The sequence below is a fragment of the Polyodon spathula genome, chromosome 23, assembly GCF_017654505.1.
Source record: "Polyodon spathula isolate WHYD16114869_AA chromosome 23, ASM1765450v1, whole genome shotgun sequence".
Lineage (NCBI taxonomy): Eukaryota > Metazoa > Chordata > Actinopteri > Acipenseriformes > Polyodontidae > Polyodon > Polyodon spathula.
Genome location: NC_054556.1, coordinates 4168837 through 4195483, shown reverse-complemented (window position 1 = coordinate 4195483; position 26647 = coordinate 4168837). Strand labels below are relative to the sequence as shown.

The window sequence follows — 26647 nt, the reverse complement described above, 5'->3', positions numbered from 1 at the left end:
ACAACATATAACAGATAATATACACAGGGGCGGGCACTTTGTCACAAGGATCTAACCTGTGAATTTTCAACGTAAAAAGAAAACAATCACTGAACATAACATACTGTATGCTCTAAAAAAAATAACAATTGGGTGACTTAGTTCTACACAGGTCTATGCTTCAAATATCATAGGCCAATGAAGCCCCACTGCTACAGTTTTGAATGAAATAAACAGTACTGTATTCATGTTAGGCCTTTACCCTGTAATTCATTCCTAATCAGGGCTGGTAGAAAACACCAAGCCAGCGCCACCCAGTAATACAAACACTGCAGCACACAGCCCAGATAGAGTCCTTTCATTGCAATGTGCTTGGCAGGAAATTAGGTTTTTCCACAGCTGTGTATAGGAAAAATAGTTTGCTTACTTTGGCTGAGAACAGAGAACAACAGGGGCTACTGTGTGAGTTACAGCCCAGGGCAATCTATTGTGTTTTTGTGAAGGGTTCCAGGCAAACCCAAATGAAAAGTGTATCTGTTTGCTATAGCAGGAGGCATGCACTCATATAGCAATAACGAAAATCAATGACTAATACAAAATACAATTTAATTAAAAAAAAAAAAAAAAAAAAAAGGTTCCGAATCTATTTCTGTGCTGAGCAGAATTGAAAGTAAACAAATAATTATTGCTATGGACTGTTATAGTATTTAAACAAACGGATAGACATTCACTGCACAAATTCCTTAAATACATTCTAGAACCCTCACAGAAATCTATATTCAAAGCACTAGTTTTGAGCTCATGACTTCTCTAAAGATACATATTGGCCAAACCATCACAAGCACATTATCAACTAGAATGTGTCAACCACAAGAAGTCAGATCTGTCAAGTCAAAGTTCTAGCAATCCTATAAATATGTATCCTGTGCGATTTCTATAGCAAATTGTAAGAAACGCCCAGAGGCACAGGCAAAATAAACATGTTAGTCTTATACATTTATATAACGCACAAGAGATCTGTTAAAAAAACAAGAAAGGGTTAACAATTAAAGCACTAATTTGTATATAGAAGCATATGCTGTTTAATTAGCGGCTGAAATATGTACTTTAAAATGTTCCGATTAAAATTCCTCCCTCCAAGATGAGGCCATTTAAAAGATAAACCCTTTTCATTGTAAGTGGGTCCTGGATATGGAACGCTACATATTTGTTAGCATTTCTGTTATAATACAAAGCAATCTGACAATACATTACATAGATCACCCACTTTCTAGCTGGAGGTCCAACATATTCCATTCCAGCTGCAGCTTTGTATTGAACGCAATTGTTAACGATTTATAAAAGCACTCGGCTGCTAAAACAGCAATTTCTTTCTCACAAATTCCTACAGAGCAATAAAACCAGGCCTTGAGAAATGAAGAGCCGCTAAACAGCTAACTGCTGTCACTAGCTGTCATGCGCAGGTTAACACCAACTGGATAATTCAGAAGATCACTCTGGGGACTGTCTCGAGAACTTGGTTCTGACTTTGAATCACATTTTTCATATACCCTTAATGCTCCGTCGCTATTTGCTGTTAATTCACAGTTGCTAGGTCCCATGAAAATGACATGTATAGCAGTATCTCCAGGGTATAAAATAAATAGTGCTTTACATGGACAGAGTAGCGCCAATGCAGCCCTATTACATTCTAATAACACAGTAATTACACGACCGCTTTAGATTCAATGTGTCTGCTGCAGGCTTAATTACAAAATGAAAACTTTAGGCAGGTGCTTGCAATTACACATGTGCCGGTGTATCTACTGCACATGACATTACAGTGCAATTAGTGACAAAGTGTTACCAATGATAATAATAATAATCAGATTTACTTGAAACTTTAGATAGAACACTGTAAATTGCACGACTAATTTAGCACAAAGTTTTTTATATCACAAGTAAAGTCTGTTCAGAAAACGTTTAAACATTTTTATGATTTTGGCAGATATATCAATTTGAATTTAGTTTTTGGTTATTTTTCTTTTACTGAAAGAGTTCAGTCAATACACTTTCATCCAAACTCGACCCCAGCAGTTAACTTAACAAATGAATAACAAATGAAAGCAGTGATGGGGAAACCAGGACACTCTGCTATCATGTATCTATGCAGTGCATCCTCAATGGGATTCTCAATAACAAACAGCATACACAGGACAGTGACCTCATTACAGCACAAGAGGTGGCATATGCTTTGATAGAGCTTGAAGTTTCTTTTTAAAAAATATTTATATTGTCTTATACAGATACCTAATGATTACATCACTGCTACTGGCATTTTAATAAAGAAATGAAAAAAATAACATGTATATTGTAGCATGGTATTGTACCAGGGTCAGCTGATCAAGTCACCATATAGGGCTAATGGCATATGTCTTCAGCATCGTCCCAAATCAGACAGCATTTTTGCTCTCTGTCTATACATTATTAGTTTGCTATAGCTCCTGGTTACTTTTTAGATAGCCACCCAACCCACAACTTCTATCTAACAGACCCTGACATAGACAGGTTATTGGTTTTACGGTCCTAGTTTACTGGAAAAGGCTGTCAGCATTGATTAGTCCCACCTGCAAACTCAGCTCTTTATAATATAGATCGTTAGGTTTACTTAAACAAAGTGTTTGACTGCTAATGATATCCTGTCTATCGTTCCCTACATATCAATATCTGACATCTTAAAGTAGTATCCCTAATCATATTGTGGAGTTGCCTCTACAGAACGTTTTGTCTTGGTCAGCATTATGACTCCGTGACAATCCTGGAAAAAGCCCAGGTGTACTGTTTACTTGTATACTACTAAAAGCGTTTCCCTCAGTGGGAGAAGCCCTTTGAGATGCCACCTCTCATTTCAAATGGGTCCTGAGGGACAGTGCCTATCGTTGCATACTGCATCGCATAAGAAACACTTCATCAGCCATCCCATAATAGCATATCCACATCTCAAATGATTACAGTACTGTAATGATTATAGACACTTGTATATAAAAAAGGCTCCTGATGAAAAATGAACATTGTAGAGTAGCACATATCTTTGGATCCTGCATATGTCACTAACCGTAATTACAAAAAACACCAAATCTTGGCTCTAGCGAAGTAAACATACTCTTCTTACAGTACATTCTGTGAGCTGCAAAGAGAACGAGACAAGTCAGCCTGTGTTAACCATACCCAGCTGAACTAAAACCACTTATAATATAAGACCTGCAGAGAAATGAAATTCAGCAGTTTGGTTATTTAACTGGTTTGTGCTTCCAGCCTGAAATGAAAACGGCTGGATTTTCAAAGAGATGCACCCTGTACATGTATTCCTGCACATCATATTTAAAACGGATTAAATAAAACAACAGACAAAAGTCAAACTAAATGTTGTAATATTCCTCAAAAATATTCCTAAAGTATTTGGTCCTTACAATAATACACAAAAACATATTTAAAAACAGGTATTTCAATATTAATCTTATTAATAGTAATCTTATGACAGTTTACTTAAAATCATTTTGGTTTTATATCACAATCCAAACCAAAGTAAAAACCACTAAGGGTATTGTGTTGGACTTCTAATTGCTTCTTATGTTCTGGCTGTGGAACCTGTCCTTTCTGGAAACAAGCAAGATTTGTTTAGGTCAGCCCTTTCTACTGTATAAAGTGGGATGAGCTTGAACTAATGGATTATTCTCAAGAACAACTGAAGAAATCAATGTGAATTCATCAGGGGTGAGTCAGTGCAGCCAGATATTTAATTGACAAAATGCAAATAAGTAGCTTCAACATGCAGAACGGATCGATGCAAACATCTATGATATGCCACATCAGCTCTAATGAACGACATGCTTCAGATATATTAGATATCTGGGATACGGAGAAGAAAGGGTATGCACTGGCAATAGAATTTACCAGTACTGGCACTCTATAACTTAACATGCCTGTTCAACCTACTAAGCAAAAACACCCCATCCTTTAGCAGTACTGCATCAGTATCGGTATGACATCAGACTATAGAATAGAGGCAATCTGTGTACAGAATTCCTCTTCGCCAACAGCACTCGCGTACAACTCCTGCTCTCCCCGGCTGCAATTCAGTAAAACTGCAACATTATGTAAGGCTTGTCACCTGCTGTCGCTGGTGCTGTAAATTCCAGCTTTCATAACCCTGAGCACATGCTGCTGCAGTAATTTAACGCACTGCATAAATCCACCTACCTCTGACTTCACCCTCTTACAGGCCGGGGGAATAAACAAGAAAGCAAAACGTCCAGGTGGAGCTGTGACCGTTTCCCTTTGCAGTGCATTTGCAGTAATAATAATAATAAAGAAAGTCAGCTGGTCCTGGAAGAGGATGAAGCTGGGTCAGTGCCTCGTTGTGAAGCTGTAAGCACAGGGGACCTCGCTCTCTCGGATTTACTGATCAGCAAATTTCCATAAACGTTGATGAGATGGGCTGGGCCCTGTGTGTGGCTTTCTCTTTCTCCCTCTCCCTTCACTCTCTCTTCTTCCCCCTCCCTCTCTCCCCTCTCTCTTTCTCTATATGCTGTATTTATACCATAGATCCATAAAAGAATCAGCGTTCCTGATCCAGTGTCTCTGGAGTGATGCATTGTCTTGTGGTTATACTGCGGCTGTTAACCAATCGCACTGCAAGGTCAGGTCAATGCCTCTTTTTAGCTTTCCAGGACAAATCATATGGCTGTGGAAGCCTAAGGCACAGAGGCGGCAATGCTGTATTAGAGATGCCTCCACATGTGCATAAGCATTGCATAATGAGATAGAAACTGGCACAGGATTTAAAATAAAATCAGAAAGCACACACATGTTCACTGTATTCCATGCAGATGCATAACCTTCTCTTAGGTTGAAATGTTACAATGACTTCAGAATACCAAGATTTGCATCCAGAGGTTTCTGTTAACGTATTTGCTTATAATTATTCAGGGACAATCATCAATATTGCCTGCCACTCTATTCTAAGTCATTACTTCTCTGGAAATATCAAAGCAGTGGCTGTAGCAAGTGTATGATACTTACTCCATAGAACATGGTGCAGAGGAGTCCTGCTTTATAGATTACATGAGCAAATACTACAATCCATGCATGACTGTTGGTGCCAACAGCTGGCATTCTAATTAGCTCAAGATCAGCTTTTATGGGAATAAAATGCGGCAAATTGAACAATGGGACACTTTTTGCCCTTAATATGAAACAGAAAGCGAAACATTTCAAAACTCAAACAAAAAATACACTGTTTCAATGTTGTTGTTTTTTTTGTTTTGTTTTTTTAGAAACAGTCATACATAGATTGTGTACAGAACGATCTCTTATTACCTACACTGTACCAACCTCTTTCTGTTATTTACCCACAGCCTCAAATAATTGAACAAGATCAAGATACATCCTTGTTTTAGGGTTCCTACTTTAAATCAGGAAAAAAAAAAATCCTGCCTACCATATTATGAAGCCATGCCAGGTCATTCACAAACAATTATAAAATCAAAATCGAAAGCTTAATCTTACATCAAAATAATGACCACATTAAGTTTAAAAGGCTTTCAACGCTAATCAATTTCAGTCATCCGCAGCATAATGTACTATGAACTACCCTGTACCATAGCTGCAAATACTAGCATATGTAAAACTGCCACATATCAAACAGGGTACTTCACCTAAAAGCAACCACTTGTGCACTTGTTAGAAACTACAGTATCATATGACATACCATGACTACTGTATATTCTCAGCAGAGGCTGAAGAGTGTGCTGAGGTCAGCCATGTGACTGACTTTTTCACTTCACCTTGAAAGGTTAATTAAAATTCACAAATTAAAGGTGTCCATGAAAAAACAACAAAAGCACCACTGCAAAGAGCAGACGATAACTCTTGCTGAAGGGTTTTCTACTCAGCGTAACAGGCAGGAAGAATTAACCCTGTGACTAGAGGCTTCTAACAACTGGCCCTGGGGCTACTTTAGAGAAGCAAGGAGCACTTAAACAATGGTACTGACTGTATTGTACACTAATTCAACTGGGTGTGGAAACAGGCACATGAAGGACCACTGTTTCACACATCTTTGTGGACCACAAAGATCAGTGTGCATTAGGCAGAACTGATCGTTTATGGCCACATCCTGTAACATACTTACTGCATATATACATGCATACCATTGTGTATACTGTATATACTATATGTATTTATGCATTTATGCATGTATGTATGAATGCATGCACGAGCATTTATTTAAGCACATATTCATTAAAAAAGTAACCATTAACTAACAAACCCATCCTGCATTGAAAAAGAATGGGTTTGAATCCCCAATGAAAGGGGCAGTGTGATCTATGCATAAACAGCTTTAGAAAACTGAAATTGACGTTAAGCCCGCTCAACGTGAAACACACAAAACCAAATACCAATATTATTGCTAATGTGCCAGCAACTGACTTGAAATCCTATGAGCCACAAGGCTGCACCTCAATCCATATTTTAGAAGTTACATATCATCTTCCAAGAAAGCCCAGAACACAATTCTCATATAACGTGTTTATATTTGATTTTATGGATTAAAAAAAAAGCAAAAATATCAAAATGTATGTAATATAATAAACACCCTTTAATAGATGCCCTTTAATAGACAGATACCCAATTTAATAATTTATACCCTTTGTCTTGGGAGTGCTGCAGATTAAAATTGTTCATCAGTTAAGCCAAGACCATCGTGAACAAACCACTAGTTTTGTTTTAGTCTCTTAAGACGCTGATAAAAGCAGGTCTGTGCTATGTGGAGAACCAAACTGAAGCACATTACAGTAATTTTTCCTAGCCAGCTCCAGTTTTTAATCGTCGGTTTGAGACTGACAGCAGGGTAATATAAAAGCCAATTTCTGGTTTGCTGCAGGCTGTTGTGGAGCCTCAGTACTCTCACGCAATAAATTGTGTTTCAGGACCTTACCTGTGCAAGGAGCGATAACCTCGCCAATGAGGTACTGAAGCATGAAAGACTGCTTGATGGGGTGACATAGTTGATACACTGTGCATGCCATCAGTACAAAGCCCTAGCAGAGTGGCGCTATAGTCTATGCTAAAGAAATGTATCTCTTTTATGAAAATAGTATATTATTAGGATTTATTTAATTTAGTAACTTCAATGCCAACAAATGAAGTCATAACCACATTGTTTTCCAATTACACAATTTCCAATGATACATACTTTCCTTTTACCCATAATTTAATGTATGTATTGCAACAGCAATACTACACTTCAAAGGAACAACACAATTACAAAAAATATGGATACTGAGTATACTATAAATAGTGTATATAGTATGGGGTTGTAATGAGAGGCTTAAAAAACACGTTTGGCTCTTTCAGAATCTCCAGCAGATGGCGCCAGTGAGCTGCACACAACATTGCACAAGCTGGGAGAGTGATGTGTGTCTACCTGGAAGGCATAGTAATAGATTTTTTTTTTTAATATCATTTATTGGCCCAGAAGAGCCCAACTGGGAAGCAATATCTACATCCACAGAGCCCTTTGTCACACACATTTTCCCACTTTGAAATCAACAGCAGTTCTCCATTGTGATTCTGTGATTCAAACCTCCAGTTCCTCCAGCTCTCAGTTATTTGCTGTAATTGTTAAACTGGGCTGGTGAATCTCAGTATAATACAGTCCTGCTGATAATCAGTACCCACAGGAGCACTTAAACTTTAGAGTTGTATTTACAGTATACATACTGTGTTCTCTCTTGGGGCTCCAGACCAGCTTTGTATTTGTTTTAGGTTTTCATGTGGATTTGTTGAAGGCTGTATGAACATCTTGGGAAGATATGCTGCTACAAACTTCTTTTTATTAACAAGGAGAACAAAGCAATTCTGAAAGAACAACTTACTACTCACTCTCACTCTGGGGAGCCAATTAAATTAAACTATAGACAGGAAATCTGCTGGCAGAACTTCTGACAGCAGTTTGATGATATGAAGATATTTTTTTTTTCAGTAAAAAACACAATCTGCTTAACTAAAAAAAAAAAAAAAAAAAAAATTCAGAGCTGCAACCTTTTGGGAAATCTTTCTAAACTATTAGCCAAGTTATAAAGGATGATAAATATTGCAAAAGAGAAACAACAAAAACAAAACTAACAATAAGACCTAAAACATTTCCTATGTGTAACAAGATACACCTTGTTAAAAATAAATAAATTCTCAGATTTCTGACCTTGTAAAGCAGATCACTTTCATACAGTACAACTGCAAACAATAACATGTAATACTTACAGATAGACAGCAGGGGGCGTATGGTAAGTATGGTAATACAGAAGGTGCAGCCCAGTTATTCTTTATACCACAAAGCAAATCAATCAAATACACTCTTACAGCACACAGAAAACACATAGTAAATATTTTACCAAGAAGATATGGGAAGTTAACATGGTCCTCTGAGAGAAATGTAAAGGTACATGCATTTACATGTCCTGTCTTGTATGCTATAGCTCTCTAGACAGGACTTCAAACCTGTTCTACAGACTAATCTGCAGAATTCATAATCACTGTACAAGATACCAAATGACATGGGCTGCTTTCCCAGCAAGTCTGCCCTACATCCTTGCTTTTGAAATGCAGCCTCATCCCCAGGTCCCACATGGTTTACTGTGCAGCAGTGATGTCATTTATTTAAAGAAGTCATCTGATGTTATGGAAATTAAGAGGCCACATCAAGAGCTATGTCTCATGTATCCCCTTTAAAGGCTTTAGCACATGTTCAGGGAGTTAAGAAATGCTGAAGTGCTAGCCAGCTATTCACAACAGCAGAAGAAACCTGACAGATGGTGCTGATTTTGTTTTCTGTTTACAATCCAAGAAGTTTACTTTGTAACATACAATCCTGAATTTGCCACTCCATTGCAAAAAAAGGCATCTAGTGGATCATTGTGGAAAAAACTAGCATAGATAAAAAAAACCAAAAAAAAACCAAAACACTGTAGTCAGACTGATAGCGGGAAAAGTAACATTTTATTTTATTTTCATGCACCTGAAAACAGTAGGATGGTACAGTGGCATAACCTTCTCCTGAACTCTCTGCTTGGTTAGTGCCAGCAGCTCTCCAATCCTACTTTACAGTAGGACTTTTTTGGTCCCCTGAGTAAACCCTTAATCCTATCACCAAGAGTACTGCCAGGTGTAGAGGATTAAGAAACGACCCATCTCTCCAGGCTAATTTTAGATCTTTGCCTGACTGGCACAGCTGGGAAACGTGTGGCCCTGGATTAAAGAAAGCAAGCTCTAGCCAAGTGGTCTGTAGTTTACGAAACTAGCCATTACTAAAATGTGCTAGGAATGGTTTACAATGACTGTATCTGATGATGAACACAACAGCCCCCTTACTGAATAAGATTGTACTGAAGCAGAGCATTACTCTGCTAATAATTCAAGTTCAAGGGTAGCCAGAGCTGTATCCTGTGCCCAGTTACATTCCCTGTCCAATTTAAAGCAATCTGCAGGGAAAAGTGGACAAGCACCAGCTCACACCTCCTTATGTCGGGTGACTGAAAGGACCAGCATGCAGCAGCCATAGACTGTAACTGAAAGGGTGGTGCATATTTATACAGCTATGGTCCTGTGCTGTACAACTTGAGTTATTGTTTAAAAGCACACTAAGTGCACTGTGTAATTTTTTTAATTGATACTTTGCTCTCGCTAATAACAGCTTGCAACTGGCATGTTTTACCAAAAGCTGGTAAAAATTGTACCTTCATGCAAGCAAGATTGTGTGTCCTCATGCAGATATTCTACAAAAGCAGTAAAAGGAAAAGCAGATCTAAAAGCTAATGTGCTCACAGCAGGGAATAGAAATAGGAAAGAGGTCGGGGTATGGGGGCAATCACAAGCACGTTTAATTGGCAGGGAATCCACCACGGCAGAATTGCTTCTACAAATATCAGAAATCTTTTGCATCCACACAGAAAACACTATTCGATTTTGTTAAGACAGCCTGCCATAAATCTACTGTATCAAGACAGCGAAGTCCCATAGCTAAATTAGAAAGAAGAGTTGCATAATCAGAAATGCAAATGACAAAACAAACGGGCAGGGAGCCCATTATTCTTTGAGAGCACAGGACACAGGAATCGTGACGCATTTTAAACTTGTCATTAAGTCACTAGTGATTTAGAGAATGCTCAGATGCTGCTCAACAGAGCAGAAATCTTAATCGGATCACTGGGAGAACAGAAACCTTTCCTGTTATAAAGCTATATGAAATACTAAGTCAGGTTCTTGATTAGCATCAACAGCTTTCACAAATATATTAAAACGTCCAAACCAACCTTTGAATGTATTCCTTTCAAAACGGGTCTAAGAACACCAGTAAAAAAGATGAGAATGGTGTTTTCAATGATACCATTTAATGACAATTACCATAAAGCTCAGCTATATGGAAGAATGTTTATTACTGAGCAAACTGTGTATTTATTTTATTTAATCTTGATTTAACCAGGAAAGTCCTGTTGAAATGAAACCCTCTTTTTCAAGGGAGACCTGCTCAAGAAGGTGGCATATAATAAAAAATAAAAAAAAAACAAGACCTTCATCCCATTTTTAAACCTAAATATACTGAACAACAAAACAATATTGAAACTATCAAAAAAGCAAAAAAAAATCTGCACAACTATAACTGGGTTTCAAATCTTTTTTTGAAATCTGCTCTTCTCCCTCTTTATCCCTTGAAGTATTACAGTATCTGTCCACCCTGGAGTTAGGAGTTGCAATACTGGTATCAATTCATATCAGATAAAAACGCCACATTGGGTCTTTTGAGGAAGACTGACTAAGATTTGCCTGGCATGATCTAGAGCAACACTTTCACTGTGGAATAAAAATCAAAATCTAAGTCTTTCATCTCCTTTGCACACACAAACACTGGCACACTTACGCTGTCATATTAAGAGCTAATCAGATGCTAAAAGTGCTTTTCATTAGGCCCAGAAGAAGACAGATTGCTTTGTGGAGACCACTAACTGAGAGCAGAGATGGCTATTTATTATAATGGGAGCGATGGCCCTCCAGCTGCCCCGACCATGCACACAGCCCCCTCTGGTACCAGCTCCTGGCTGTGGGATTCATCAACCCACACACGGCTACCTTTAATAAGACCATCTTAAAGCTTGAATGGTGCACCGTGTGCAAGGAGCCTCCTGATTAAACACAGCGTGATGATACTCTGAAAATGATACCAACCAGTAGGCTGAGTGAAAGTCATGGTCAGACTCTAGACTCACATAAGTTTAGGTAAGGTTATTGAACATAGTTATAAAACAGACTTGAAATTGCTAGTACTGTACAATAAGAGAACAGTCACAACTTAAGAGGTCAGGTTTTTTTTCTATTTTTTTTTATGTATTTTTGTACATACGATACAGTACATGAAGTCAGCAATACTTTGCTGTTCCAGGAAGGGGTATACAGTATAAATGCACAGATTATAAACTGTGAGTGAGTTGATTAAACTTGGTTCTCAAAGTGTATTAAGGTGAATTGATTTGATTTTGCTAGATATTATTTTCCATTTATCTTCTTCAAATTGCATTTTTGTCATGAATACGGTAGCAGCCTTGCAGATGATCAGATTCGAATGCTCAGGGGTGTTTCATCCAGTACACTGAAGGAGAAAGCAAGAACTGTACAGTAAAGTGTGCTATACTTCACCATGCTTTAATATCCCTTGCAGAATACTGTGCATCTTCCCCATGCTTTTCTCATGGTTATAGTATGCATTTACCATAGTTTACCTTGGTTTGGAATGCTTATTAATATGCTTTATCATACCCTGCTTTTCTTTCCAACGCTAAACCCATGACACCCTTTGCTAGGCTTTCACTATGGTAAACAGATAAGGGATACTATACTATTCAATATGACACTACACTAGTGTTCTCTCCAAGATTAAATAAGGGCAGGGTAGGGTTTTGGCAGATGGGCTGCCAAGCTTGGGAAATTCTACAGTTCTTGATTTCTTCAAAAGCCATACTCATAAAACAGCCGATATCATTTGGAATGTCACCTTAAACTTTTTATGCCCGCTGGTCATCTGAATACATGTCAAATAAGATAAGCCATACTTGAACTCCACTACACGCGTGTGGCTGCAACGTCATTCAAGGCATGTTTACACTGTGTCTGTGGCGGCACTGATGCGGTATCACCAAGTGTAAATGGGAAATTCCGGTAAAATGCAGCCACACTGTATTCTGCCACTGAACCATCTCTCAAGGTGGTTCAGTGGCGGCACAGTGCAGGTGCTGAAGCGCGTTACTATCAGTGTAAACTGCAATGTTGTCACAGCCACTGCGTTTTGCGTTCAAGGTGGATTTTTCTTCCCAAGGAAACTCAATTTCCTGTTCTGTCACGTGTTGATTGAAGAAATAAATCCAACAAAATGGCAAGTGACCCTAGCAGTAATTGGTCCGAAAAAGAAGTAAGGGAGCTTTTGACCATCACAGTAAAAGAAGAGATAAATGCATAACTTGATGGAACTGTGCGAGACACTAATGTGTATTCCACAGTAGAACAGTTAATGACATGTGGTGTTAATAAAAAGCAAGTGATGGCTAAATTCTCTCTGTATGTCTTCCAATCTTTTCATTAATCTGTTGTGATATTCAGAAAGTATAGTGAAAAATATCACGCGTACCACAACAGGTACCAAAGGCAAAGGCATCACTGTTTTTATCATGGTACTGAACACAAGCAAATTATGTTGACGCGAGAATATCCACCTTCTGTGTAAATGGGTGTGAGCCGTCAAATTGCCGACCCTGAACTGGCAACATTGTTGTGTGTAAAAGGTGAATTTAGAAAACAAAATGTGGCATCAGTGCAGAGACTGATTGTGGCAGGCTGGCGAGTGGATAGAGACCCAGTGACAGTCTGCAGTTCAAAAAAATTATTATTTTATTATAAATACACAAAAATAAAAGTGCACAAGGGCAAAATTAAGGGATTTAAACAAAAACAAAAAACAGTACAAAAAATGCCTTCACTGGATGTAGCATTCACAAATCACAAAAACCACAAACACCAACCTGCTTCCTCAGCTCCCTCCTCCCAAACGAGAAGCACAGGCCTCCTTTTATGTCAGGTGGCTGGGCACTGATTGATCGTTAATTAAGTTAATCATTTAATCAACTAATCAACCCCAGCCACCTGAACATAATAAACCCAGGCAGGGAGGGGAAATTAACCCCATCCCTGCCAATTTAAAAAGGGCAGAGCTTTGCTCTGCCACACTGATGCTGCATTTTCTGTGGGAATAAGACTTTAGAGAGCCTGGTAGTCATGCAGAGCTAACATCGCATGACTCGAACACAGCACAAAGAATGGAGCAGCCCGCGCAATGAACACGCATGAAAAAACATCACATGCAGACAGTAAGACACATTTTATATTCTAGTAAGTTTTCTGATTGGTCATTTAGTGCATGACTTGCATGCCCTGACTGCACGCCTCTGATTATATATAATGACCTCATTGTAATGATGAGAATTTGGCCTGGTGGCTATAACATTCTCTAACCGAAGATCTGTTCACACTAATGATTCACTTAATAAGTACTGTAACGTATTAAGACAAGTAACAGACGCCTTTAACACTGGACAATGCACCAGCCACAACCCATTGTTGGCTATCAAGACCTTTCTCAAATTTTCTGGCCAGACAGTTTTTGTCAGCATCTTTAACACAACACACAGTAGAGGCAGAGGTAGAGACTGAGGATTGAAACCCAGATGGTCTCCAGGTTCACAGACCAACATGAAGTCTATAATGGCAAAAGAACTGGGATCTTTGTGCGATGCAGACTGACAAGACTTTATATGACCAGTACTCAGTCTAAGACGAGCTCAAAACGTCTGTACCTAAACCCTTATGGCTCTGGATATATTCATAACTACTGAAATACTCTATGGAATTAATTTTGTGTGTTAATGCTGTTTTTGGGAAACTGAATAAATTCATAACTATGCCTGTCAGGAAGAGATGAAAGGGGTAAAGCATTATTGACTTAGCCTTAACTCTAAAATGACTTACTGTATTTCAGAGGCCAGAATATGAAAGCAAATCTTCTTAAACAAACATTGCCATGTTGATGTTTCATGTCGATGACTTGGCAAAGCTTAATCGCCGAGCAACAGGAGGTGTTATTGAAACTCCAATTCCCTTACAGTAGCTAGGTCTAAAGTTACTCCTTTCTTTAAATGCCATCCGTATGGATGTTGGGCTGTCAGTATCATCTTTATTGGAGACTGTGTTTGATGATAAGCACAGGAGGAAAAAAAAACAAGTATTCCTCTTTTTCGTTTCCAGCGTGTGTGTTCATGTCCATACGTCTGTGTATTCTCATGCGGTTCAAGCAGCAGCTTTTCAGATTATTGGTTTATTTTACCGTCTGTTTTTCTTCAAGCATTTATTTAAATCAGGAAACAGTTAGAAAAAAAAATGGTCACTAACAATTATCTTCTGGAAAGATCTACTGATGCTTCAGCCTGCCCTGTGGGTTTTGATATCTAAAATGACATGGTATGGTTAATACCATCTAGTCTGTTGGCATTCCATGTGTTTACGTAAATTACACAAGAGTTTGCAGACCGCTCCAATGTTAACAATATGTCCCAGACTGATTTTAGGGATGGACGTCCAAGTGGGTCCCCCTGATTCAAGCTTCGGTTTTGAGATAATTACATTCTTGACTAATCCTTTTCAAATGTTGAACTTTCTGTTTTGGGTTTTTTCAGTTGAAAAAAAAAAAAAAAAACCTTAAGATAATCATCAGGACCCTGTTGTGAAAACAAATGGTCTGTATCCGATGTTGCCTAGCATTACTAGAAAAACAGCTTGTAGCATACGGCATGGATTATGGACTACGTGTTTATGCGACACACTCTCTAAGCCTACAATACTGCAGTTCCTACAAACAGGACTGGGCCAATCCTTGAAGATTTGTTTTTCTTTTTCTCAGTACTGAAACTGATACGACTGAGCATATGATTCATTCTCTCATCTGAGAAAAAAAAGAAAAACAAATACTCAAGGACAGGTCACTGCTGCCAAATCAATTTCTTATAAATGCAGAGTTTACAATAACAGTTTAACACCACATTGCCATTATTAAGAATACAAACAGTCCTCATCCATCCATCCATCCATCTACCAAGTCTTACACATAGATACGATAGGAAATAAGGATGGGCCTACATCATATGCGCATACTAAAATAAAGTAATTGTTTTAGGTGAATGCATAGGTGTAATTTACAGGGGAGTCACCCCCCCCACTTTTTCATTATTTCAGATAGTATAATCTTTATGCATGAATCAGCTACAGAAACTGACCCCCCCCCCAACTTTTGAAACCAAAGTTATGGCATTGGGTGAATGCTGTGGCAGATTAACGCTGGCAAGAAAGAGAACAGCTGCTCCTTTCGAGTGAAAAATGACTTGTTATTTTCCATATTGACGAATGTTAAGCAGTGAAACACAGTTGGTGCATTAACATAAAATATTTATCATCACATTTCTTCTACTTTTCACAATTACATATATGAAGTTATCCAGATTTGACACCACCTACAAACAAGCAGCCCAATCCTCCTCTCCATCAGTTACTAGAAACAGGAAGGTGCTCAGTCAGCCTGACACCCTGAGGCCAAATCCTGTCAGCAGTGTATCAGTTGAGCCCTTCCCATTACAGAGGTTATCATAGCTTGAAATATGGGATGAACCTGAGCAAATTGCCCTAACACTGAAATACATAAAACATGCAGGACTCCAGGTGGTATATGGGGGGCTTGTCCATGTCACTGACCAGCTGAGACCTTCATTTCCAGGAGGCTGACCACAGGCCTTGAAATCAATAGTGGAAAATGAAGAGCGATGGTATAAACCAATCAGGGTGATCCCTCAACTAGCTGCTAAACTAGTTAGCGTGTTAGTTAAACTAATGAGAGATGTGTTTGTCTTCATTTAAAGACCACACTTGGTAGAATATTGTTTCTTCTCTCGTCTGTATAGAAGACACAGGGGTCTTGTCAATTGATCTAAACAGTGGAAATCCAAATACCAAACAAAGGTTATTTCAAAATGCAAAATACCAGAAGGGGTTCTATTTAGAGATTTAAAGGATAGCAGCATTTAGATTCCCCTAACATTTAGATCAGTTGAATAGCCCCTATAGTCTAATGTCTATGGTGGAGAACTTACATTCTACAATCAACTGTATGAAGTAGATATTCCTCGTTCTACAATGCTGGTACATTGCAGCTGTAAGACAAACATACCGTATTGGCTCAACATCACCTCAGAAACATGAAACGACAGTGTTAAAATATTCAGCTCTGCATTTCCACAGATCGACTGTAGTTCTTTCATTCAGAATGCCAGTTGTTGAAACTAAGACAATAATTCCTTTCAAATCAAAGACAGTTGATATTACAGTATTACATTTTTGATAGCTGAGATTTGACAGCCAAAAGTCTACGAAATGTTACAGTACAATTTACTGTTTGTACTAACTAAAGGGCTCTATTTGCAGTTTATAAGTGATTCGCCTTTGTAATTGATATGTGTTATTACTATTGCTGTTGTGGTTTTTATTATTATGTTTTGAACTGTATGTGAAAGGAAAACAGACAGATTTTACTACACCAAAAAACTACACAGCACAGTAGGAAAAGTACAGTGGTTTGCAACTTAAATAAATTGTATATTAAATATGGTATATGTTTTTTTTTTATTTTAATAAGTAAATAAATAAATGACATTCCTATTAGAGTGATCGTCGTTTTTGGTAACACTGAAAACCGTACGAAAAGCCACAAACAAAAACATGAAATGTTGAGAAGCTGTAATTTCTCTTAACTCCCAAAATGCCTGAAATAAAGGTTCCTGTGTGATTAGAAGAATTCCGTAAATTCTAGGCAAATGCTATAGTGGCAGGCAGAATACCATCCCTAATTCAATTCATTACAGCTGCGAGGGTGTCAAGTGAAAACAGACAGGAAACCTGGCACAGTACAGTACACAGCCCTGGCAGACATGCAGAATCTTTCTCTCAAACACATAAGATCCAGTCAAGCAAGGAAATACCTGTTGCTCCTTTACACTGACCATAGTTATTTTTAGCCCATAATTACCAGTTTCTAAAAATAGCTGAAAAATAGAAGTGCTATTTTCTATACAGTATCATTGCTGTTGTCCTAAACATATTCACTGTCAATCAAATCAACCCTGTCCAGCCTTAAGTATGCTGTATTACTCACCATTTATGGAATCAGTCAGTCTCTTGAGGGATCTGCTAGCACAAACCCCAATCAAATCAAGCACACCCTCTCACTTGCCTAACAAATTTTTGTAGTGAAAACTAGTTTCTTTTCCAGGGGAACAATGCTCCACACCACAGGCTTAACTGTAGTTAGGAGTGCCAACCCTCTCTAGCTTGTCTGCTGATTCAGGCACACTTCCCTGTGTGCACTGAAAGCTAAAAAGGAGGTCCTGCCGACAGCACAGAGCTGAGGAGCTGTCTGTCTGCTCCTGATGGGAAGTCTGTGCGCCTGTTTTAGTCTGCGATGAAAGCCAAAGGAATTTTCTGCAGTGCTTATAAAACACACACTGATGTGACGGACCAGAAGTTTGCCAAAAGAGACTGGGAGACTTATTGCTGAAATGAAGAAGTTACTATCTTTTATAAAAACCTCCCCTCCCGAGGTGTCTTCATTGCTGGCAGGCAAGGAAGAAAAGGCATTATGATAATTCACTGCTGCAGAAAACGGACTGCGTTTCCAATTGTCAATGCTGCCCTGTGCAGGATGCCTCAGACTGAGCTCAGGAAATGAAGTCTACATCTGTATGTCCTGGAAAACCGTTTATAATCCGCTGCGAAGAACAGAGAGGTTTCCTCTAAACGCTGACCGCGCACAGAGAGTCCTGATATAATACAACGTGACCCGACATCACAGGCTCAGTGGAACGGCACAAAGTAAATAAATTATAAACCCATGGCTTCAGACTGAGGCTGAATGCCTAGATCAAGTTTCCTCGGTTCTACTGTTTCACTGTAGCCTGTTTAAATAGCTAAAGTCTAAGTGTGCAGTGTATTGACCTAGCTTGACTGCTTGCAGTACAGGAATAAAGGGCTTGCATGCTCATTGTAATTGACTGTTCAGTTTTTGTGCTATTTTGAGCCAGTCAGAGTTTCCATCACAACGTTGCTGTTTTAGCAGGAAGGGCCGCCATTTTTAAAGATCACTGCTGGAGGAATGGGTTGTTTTTGAACTTCTAAATATTGTAAACACTATAATGAAAACTCTAAATCATATCTATACCTGTATCTATAATGACTCCACTAGAATTAATTAATTAAAATCCACTTTAATGACAAACCTCTGACTTCTCTATTTATCTTAATCTAGGAAAAATGTCACAGTTTACGGTCAATCAATGTACAGGCCTTCCAAGAGCTGACATTTTCAGTAACCTAATGGAAAACCTACAGACACATAAAAAAAATACATGCCTCTGGGGGCTTTGTTTCAACTTATAAATCTTCTGTAAGTAAGTAAGTAGTACTAGAAGTCAACTAATCACAATTAAAAAAAAAAGAAAACATTCCCAAAATATTCCTGTTTTACCAGGGCTGAGTGCTGTAATGTAAGAAATTAAAGAAATACTCACACAAACATCCATTGCCAATTACTTAAGATTGTACAACGTGAGATTCTCCAATAACTAATACTGTATCGGACCGTGCAAGACAGCCCAATAGAAACACACAATTAAAAGCAGTCTTACTGTATATGATCCAAAACTAAAATGAAATGTGAAAAGGCATACATATTTTAACATCTGTCAACCTACTTCCAAAACATTATAATAGAGGTTGCAGTTAAAGAAACCCCTATCCCATTTAAACTGGGTGTAGTAGAAAAAATATACATTGGGATGCAGATGAGGGATATGAAAAAGATTTCTGGTAAGGCTGTTTAACCCTAGGGGCTGGTCATAAAAGACATTCTCATAGGACTCGGGAATGTTACTCCTGCAGGATAACATTGCTGGAGGCTGGGTGTGCAGCGCTATCGAAAGAGCCATCACAGGGATATGAACACATGAATGAGACCATATAAATGAGAAGAACGCAGAAATGACTGAAGATAATAGACCTCAGTGTTTATTTTAAAATAGAGATCCATGCACCATGTCTTTAAAACCAGTAACTGTACTATAAAGAGAAATACTGCTTTGCTGAAATGCACTGCAATCTAATTTAAAATTAGATAGATAAACCTTTTTTTTTTTAAAACAAACCAAAATGACAGAACGCACACTACTATTTATACGTTATCTTTCGTTACTAACTGAGCTCAGTGTTTTCACAAACACGTTGCTATGGTGAATGTGTCCTGTAGTTCTATTTTGACTGACTCATGTTTTGCAAAATCACTTCCTTTGTGAATCACTGTAATATTTCTGATCACATAGATTCTAACTGCTGATTACGTTCTGGGATACTCCATTTTGACCAATAAAACATCATTGTGTCAACACACAAAAACAGACGTGCAATTAAAAAATACAAACGTGGTAATCATTAACCTTTTTCAGGGAAAAGCAGGCTTATTCAATTCTATGTGTGGGGCATCATTAACTTGCGTTAGACATCATTAATGCAACTATTTACTTAAGGCACAGGAAGCAGAACTGCAAGGTAAGTACTAGAAATAGTAGGATCCCATCCTGTTAGTGTGTTCTACTGCAATGCTTGCTTATGAATCAGTTACAGAGTGTTCTGCTACCTCAGTACACAAGACATTGTCCTGCTGCTACAGCAATACTGCACCCACTCCTGCCAGTAACCATGAAATAGTACCTTTGAGACCTTCATTCATTTAAACATGGCAGCATGCAAGTACAATCACCTCATAATGCCTGTGGACACACCTGCCCCTAAACTCTTCCAGTCATCCAACAGGTATGTTGTTCCTATATTTTGCAACAGGTTTTTTTTAAACAGTCGCGCACGAAATCCAGCATCAGTTACCGTATATATGTGGTTGAGACTGTTGTTTGCTCTCAAATCAAGATTAGGAAACAGACACAAGAATGTAAATAAAAAGCGAGGACACTGTGCCCCATGGAAAGGGAAATTCCATCTCATATAAGTACTAAAGAAAATGAGTCAGGATGGAAAGAAGTCTGTGGAGTGGAACTGCTGACTAAGAGAGCTCCAGTCTAACCCACTGACCACTAATGTTATCCCTGCAAGCTAAAACTCACATTCACCAGTCAAGCAGTGGGTTTGCCTTGCTGTGCTTTAAGGGTGCTTTGCAAATTAATAAAGCTCCAAAACATAACTTCTAAAACATTTTTCTTTTAATGTACCTCAACCATTGAAGACTTCCGTGCAGCTGATGACTTAACTGAGCCATACAAGTTTAAAGACTGCTAATCAAAGACTGTAAAATCCATTGTCTGTTGCAGTGGTCCCCATTTTCTACTGCTGAATATATTTGGGTTGTTTGCATTGCATTTTATATACTTCAATTTATATTATACTTCCTAGTACTTCACACACTAAGTTTTAATTCAAACAGTTTATCAATGTTATCAGTTTAGCATTGTTTTTGAATATCCTGATTACAAAGGGGTTAATCGATTCTGATTGATTCATCTAAGCCACCCGAGTGTGGTTTAAAAAAACAATGCGCAAAAAAAAAAGACATCTTGAAAAATGGCAGAGGGTACTTCTAAAGACCTTGGCAAAGGGCCACTGGAAAGCACACCCTTATTCCACAAGATCTCAGAATGAAAAAAAAAACAAAAAAAAAAAACTGCAACTTGCAACGCTGGCCCAATTACACGCAAGCAAATATTTTCAAACTGTCAAATTTCATGTATGTAAATATATGTATATTACACATTAGCTGGCATTATGAAACATTTGCAGCAAGCAGCACTTTGTTAATACTTTGTATTATTTGTAATTGTCTTTCAATGCAATTTCAAATCACTAACAAACACGTTTGATTAATCTATTAATAAACTTGGTTTCACTGTAGGATACGGCAGTATTAAATTCAACAGTTTTATATAAAATATTTTGTTAAATTTACAAAATAATACGACAGGGTATTGATTATGTAATGTCTCGCATTAAAAACAATACAACCATTTTAAAACAAACATTCTAGCTATGACCGCTTGATAAACCTCTCTTTCTCCACATGGAGCACGGCTTGCAAGACAAGAAAACAGGAATGCAGAACATGTAATGCACCCCACTGCCAATTATCATAGAAGCCAGTCCCTTTGGAGATATGGTGAATGCTGTCCTGTCTCACATTTCATGCATGGATCACACCTACTGTAATCGCCAAAGCTGAAACATTTCAGCTAAAGTAGACAATTTGCAGGGATTGAAGTAAGACTCCCATAAGCTTGATTCAATCCTGGTTTTACAATGAGGTTCTAATCAAGTTTGTAGTAAAACCTGGAAATGGGTAAAACTGCTATGCTGTAGGTGTCTTATTTCCTTCTCTGCATTTGTATTGCAAAGTTCCTCCTCTTTAAATTCTACAAAACCGATCAAACAACTTGAAAAGTTTTTTTTTGTTTTTTTTTTGTGAGCAAAAACAAATTATTTCCAGGGACAATGTGGCAGTGAAAGGGTTTGTTTTCACACTTGCCATAAATATGAAACAGTGAGCTGAACTGGTTTATGAGAAGAGGTTGCAGCAGCGCAATTTCAAATTCATACACGTCGCGTAATAACAACATTCCACACTTGAACATAAGAAAACATATTTTGAAGGAAATTATGTATTTATATGCAATTGCATTGAAAACAATAGCACTTAAAACAAAGCGTTACCAAAGCCAAAAAAAAAAAAAAGCCAAAAAGCGTTACCAAAGTCAAAGATCAAAATCATGCCATTTGATTTCTAAATAGACAAGAATTAACATTTTAACACAGTGCTGTACTGATGGATAAAAGCTACCATGCAAGAGAAATTGTCAGTAAGAACATGACGTCAGCAACAAAATCAAAGAGCTAAACTTTTCACAAACCATTGCTTTTATTCTACTTTGACAAAAACGTTTTACCAGCATGCCCTGCCCAACAGCTTTTTACTATGAATGAATCAATTCTCCTACCTTAGTGTGCGCACAGAAATGCAATACTTCCACATTAGATCCCACATTGTAACGTCACCTACTCTCCTTGGCTTTTGTCGTGTTTGAGAAGGTTAATGCGGTCCCAGGGAGAAACACGAGCGAAAAATGTTACAGGCACACAATAAAATTACTGTCTACAGTACACTAAGGCAGCTTGACACTGATTCACGATCCCTCCAAGGTCTTGCATCTTTAACCTGCTAGAGAACATGACTAACTTCAAGTTGGTTCAGAGTTCATTTCTGCCTTGAGTCCTTTAGTTAAAGTGAATTATATAAAGTTGTTCAATAAGGAATAAAGTATAGCAGAGATTGTTCACAGAGACCCAAATAAGGCAAGACCACTAAGTACACTAGAACAAATCAGCCTACAGTTTATTTTTATAATGCAGGTTGTCGGCTGGCCCCCCTGAATATCACTTACTAGTACTTAACAATACACCCTAAATCATCTGGTTGGGACTTGTAAACTCCCAGCAGTCTGCCGAATGTCTTACTTGCATGATGTAAGAGAGCTCTATGTGCAAGAGGCTGCACTGGGCCTGGGTCCAACACAGTGACACATTTCCCAAAAGAGCACCAAGGCTGGGGGTTGAATAAAGTTTAGAACACGGCCAATTTAATTCACACTGCAATGTTTTGAAACATAATGTCACAGAATTTAAACTGTCATTTGTTTATTTCTGCCCCAAAACACAAAACTAATCCTGCACGTTAGCTACTTCCTTCACATCTGCACAAGCCAGCTGTTAGAAAGATGTCCTGTTTTAGCAACAAACTAACTGAATTAATTTTAAACAAGAACTTTGCTCAAAAGGATTCTTAATTAGGATTTAAACAAAACAAAAACAGCATTGTAATATTTTTTTTTTCCTCCAAAAGCTTGCATTCTAATTATTTAAAGTAGGGAAGATAACGCAAAAAAAAAAAAAGACTTCAGGGAAAACATAATGCTAACTGATCAAATGTAATGATCCCATTCCTATCAAACTGATTGCGAACAGCAGCTAGAACTACATGGGGTGGAATGCAGGTTTTATATAATCTATCCATTTCCATTTATTTGCAGTTTTGACATGCAACTTCTCTGTGGTCCAGTATTTTCTGTAAACGATTCTCCATATACCTGGACAAGTGGATCTGGATAAGGACTTGATTAGCACTGGTGTTATATTCATTAGGAGGCCCCTGAGTGACCCTGAGCAAGTCACTTAACCTCCTTGTGCTCCGTCTTTTGGGTGAGACATTCTTGTGACTCTGCAGCTGATGCACAGTTCACACACCCTAGTCTCCTTCTCGTAAATCGCTTTGTGATGGTGGTCCACCATGAAAGGCGCTACATAAAAATAAAGATTCTTCTTCTTCTTCTTCTTCTTCTTCTTCTTCTTCTTCTTCTTCTTCTTCTTCTTCTTCTTCTTCTTCTTCTTCTTATTATTATTATTATTATTATTATTATTAAAAGAGCACAGCCAAATTAAAGAATACAGCTCCAGAAACCTGACAGGCTGCAAGACTACCTACCCTATTAATATAACTAAGGCATTGTTTCAATCCATCTTGCTTACAATTATAATACACAAGTTATTAAACCACCCTCATACCTTATTGAAATAATAATAGTAATTAATTAATAACAGGTATGCTGAAATGCACCCTCCTACAAAGACGTGTGTAGCTCTGCCAAAAACACAACTAAACAAAACATAATTGCATATCACTTTAGACTACAGGAACTACAGTGTCTGCCTCTTTAGTCATCACCTGTATTTGATGCAAAACAAAATGTTAAAACCAGTAAAACAAAGAAATACTGTTCCAAGTGCAATTTGCCGATATATAATTACATGCTAGATTTTGCTAACAAAAAACAAAAAAAAAAACCTTTTCATTTATTAATATTATCTAGAGGCAAGAGGGAAACGATTGTTCAAGATTAAACAGAATATGAAAAGCCTGAAGAAGGATAATATATTTTCAATGGGAACACTGTACCAGTAAAGATACAGCTGTTGCATATCGGGGAGAGTAAATACAATTATTTATTGTGGTGTAAATCGCTGTAGTGTAAACTGCCTTGGCAGTTGAAAAAACTGCCGCCAAAATAAATGCATATACTGTAAAAGCATGTCCACAGCACTATCTTTCATGCTTGCATTCTTGGAAGTCCATTCCAGCCTGGATTGCACACATGTTTGTACTCTTTAAGAAAGTAAGGGGTGCTTATTCCCAGGAGGGAAATAGTTGGCCTCTGTTCTGGTTTTTGTGACCTTGACCTATTGTATAACCTGCTTCTATATTTTAAATAACTGCATAATGACAGGGGACTTGTCAAATAGGATGCACTACATACTGCTACTTGTAATATTGCTAACCAAAAATTGAAACCCAACAAGGTGAAGAAATGGATTCACTGAGTCTCTGTAGTTCTGCTGTACAATTTACATAAATGTTTGTTGCTATGTGCTGGTGGCTTGTTATCGTAACAGATTAACTTCACCTCCACGTTGTTCTTTAAGCATAATTTCAGTTCACAAGAGCACTTGTACATTATTCCAATGGAAAACTATTAACCATGAAATGCAGTTTTTTTCAGTAACTTTAAGAAAGCTTGGGTCTAACGTACCTCCTCAGTCTGACAGAGAGCTCATGAAAAATGTATCTTCCCTTTGCCAAGTAGCTGGAAAAGAAATCAGAAAGATGAAAGCAGCAATCTACTTTCACAATCCGGGATGAATCGTATACTACAGATTTCCATATCTACCAAACTGACGTGGCCTACCTCAGGAGCGGGCTGAGCAGCTGTCGATGACTCAGTCACACCACCATCATGCCTACAGAACCAGAAACACATATTGTGTGCCTAACCTCAAAAACACTACTCTTCTTAAATTACTTTTTGATTTATTAAAGGAACAGTGGAATACAGTCACGATAAGGGAATTTAAACAGATCAGATGGTAACATTTATTTATTTTTTCTTATAAAATTTTGTAAATCGCCAATTGATTTTACTCTGTTTTTCTTCCAATTTGAAATGTCCAATTGTAATTTTTTTAGGAGCTTCACCACTGACTCAGGAGCGGTGAAGACGAACACACGCTGTCCCCCGAAGGGAAGTCCATGAAGAAAACAAACGGTCTAATGCTACAAAAAGTATAATTTAAAGCTTTGCATTGCCTTAGTGGCTAGTTTTCTAAATCTTTTATGTAGAACTCATTAGAAATGGTACAACTGTCAAAGTTTGAGTTCATTTAAACTAAGCAAAGCATTTTAGGTTTTCAGATTGTTTCTGTAACACAGAACACTTTCTTTTAATAACATTTGTTTTTAAATTGACAATGGCAGTGACATATAAATTAGTTCAGTATTAAAAAGATACAGCAGCAATGTGCAACACAGTGGTAGCCAACTCAAAGACCAGTACTGTAAACATATTTATCAGAAAAAGGAATCTGCATACAAACATACGACCAGTTTTAAAAACAAAACGATATGTTTGATTACTGGTAAAAAGCTAGTGAAAAGCTGTCCAAGCAACAGAAAAATGTACTGTTATCAGGCATTTTGAATAATCCCTTTTTTTCCATTATTTTGTTTGCCTTAAAAGCAGCAGAACATCCAATAGCAGTGACTATGTTTGCTTAGCAAAGGTGCTTTTAGGTATTACATTGCCACACATCTCAATAACCTGATTAACCTGAAGAATCAGAACACAGTAGTTCAAGCTTAGTTTGAAACAACATAGAGACACACACACACAACACCCTTACATTTACTGTGTGCAACTTTAGGGTTTTGGAGAAGAGAGACAAATTGAGTTACAGAGAGAGAGAGGGGGGGGGGGGGGTAATTACTCTAACAGCTAATGCACTGACCTACAGTCATTCATTTATTCCTGTTATTTTAGGAGTAGAGTAAGTTTTTTGTGCTTAATCAAGCATGAGTAAGCTCTATGCAAGACACAGAACTGCATACAAATGATTTAAGCATTGTAAAGTTTGGGTAGGTAATGTCTTCTTGCTAAATGGTATTTTGACAGAACTGTATGATCAACTCTCAGGAGCCTTTCAGCAGACACAAGCAAGTGAAAGGTTGTTCCTTGATTACAAACACAACAACCACGGGATAAAACTATGCAGTACACCTCTGCATGCTAAACGACAAATAAGCATGCGTGATCAAAAAACAAGGAGAAAGATTATAATGAGACCATTCTGTTTTGCTGAAAGTTTCCCACTTTAAAATTTGACAGATCAGCTTGATCGAGGGCATACCAAACGTATGTAGGATCATTAGTAGAATATGTCAGAAAGATATTGAGCCAAAGAGGCCTTCATTACTCCACATAATAATCTATTGCCTGTACACTATGTATTCGTATAGAGAAGTTTAGCAAGGCGTGTAACTCATGATTATTCAATA

General features: G+C 37.9%; 1 protein-coding gene across 6 annotated transcripts in view; it reads right to left on the bottom strand.

The window, feature by feature from the left end:
• Positions 1 to 26647, bottom strand: part of iqsec1b (IQ motif and Sec7 domain ArfGEF 1b) — a 152931-nt gene that overhangs the window by 45353 nt on the left and 80931 nt on the right. Inside the window, exon 1 of one of the 6 annotated variants that reach the window (XM_041224293.1) lies at positions 22206 to 22443. The exons of 4 other annotated variants lie outside the window; for them this stretch is intronic. In XM_041224293.1, the coding sequence (XP_041080227.1) occupies positions 22206 to 22252 (47 nt within the window). In that variant the 5' untranslated portion in view covers positions 22253 to 22443. Of the gene's footprint in view, positions 1 to 14088; positions 14108 to 22205; positions 22444 to 26647 lie in introns of those variants that run through there. One more of the 6 variants, XM_041224297.1, reaches the window with a different exon arrangement.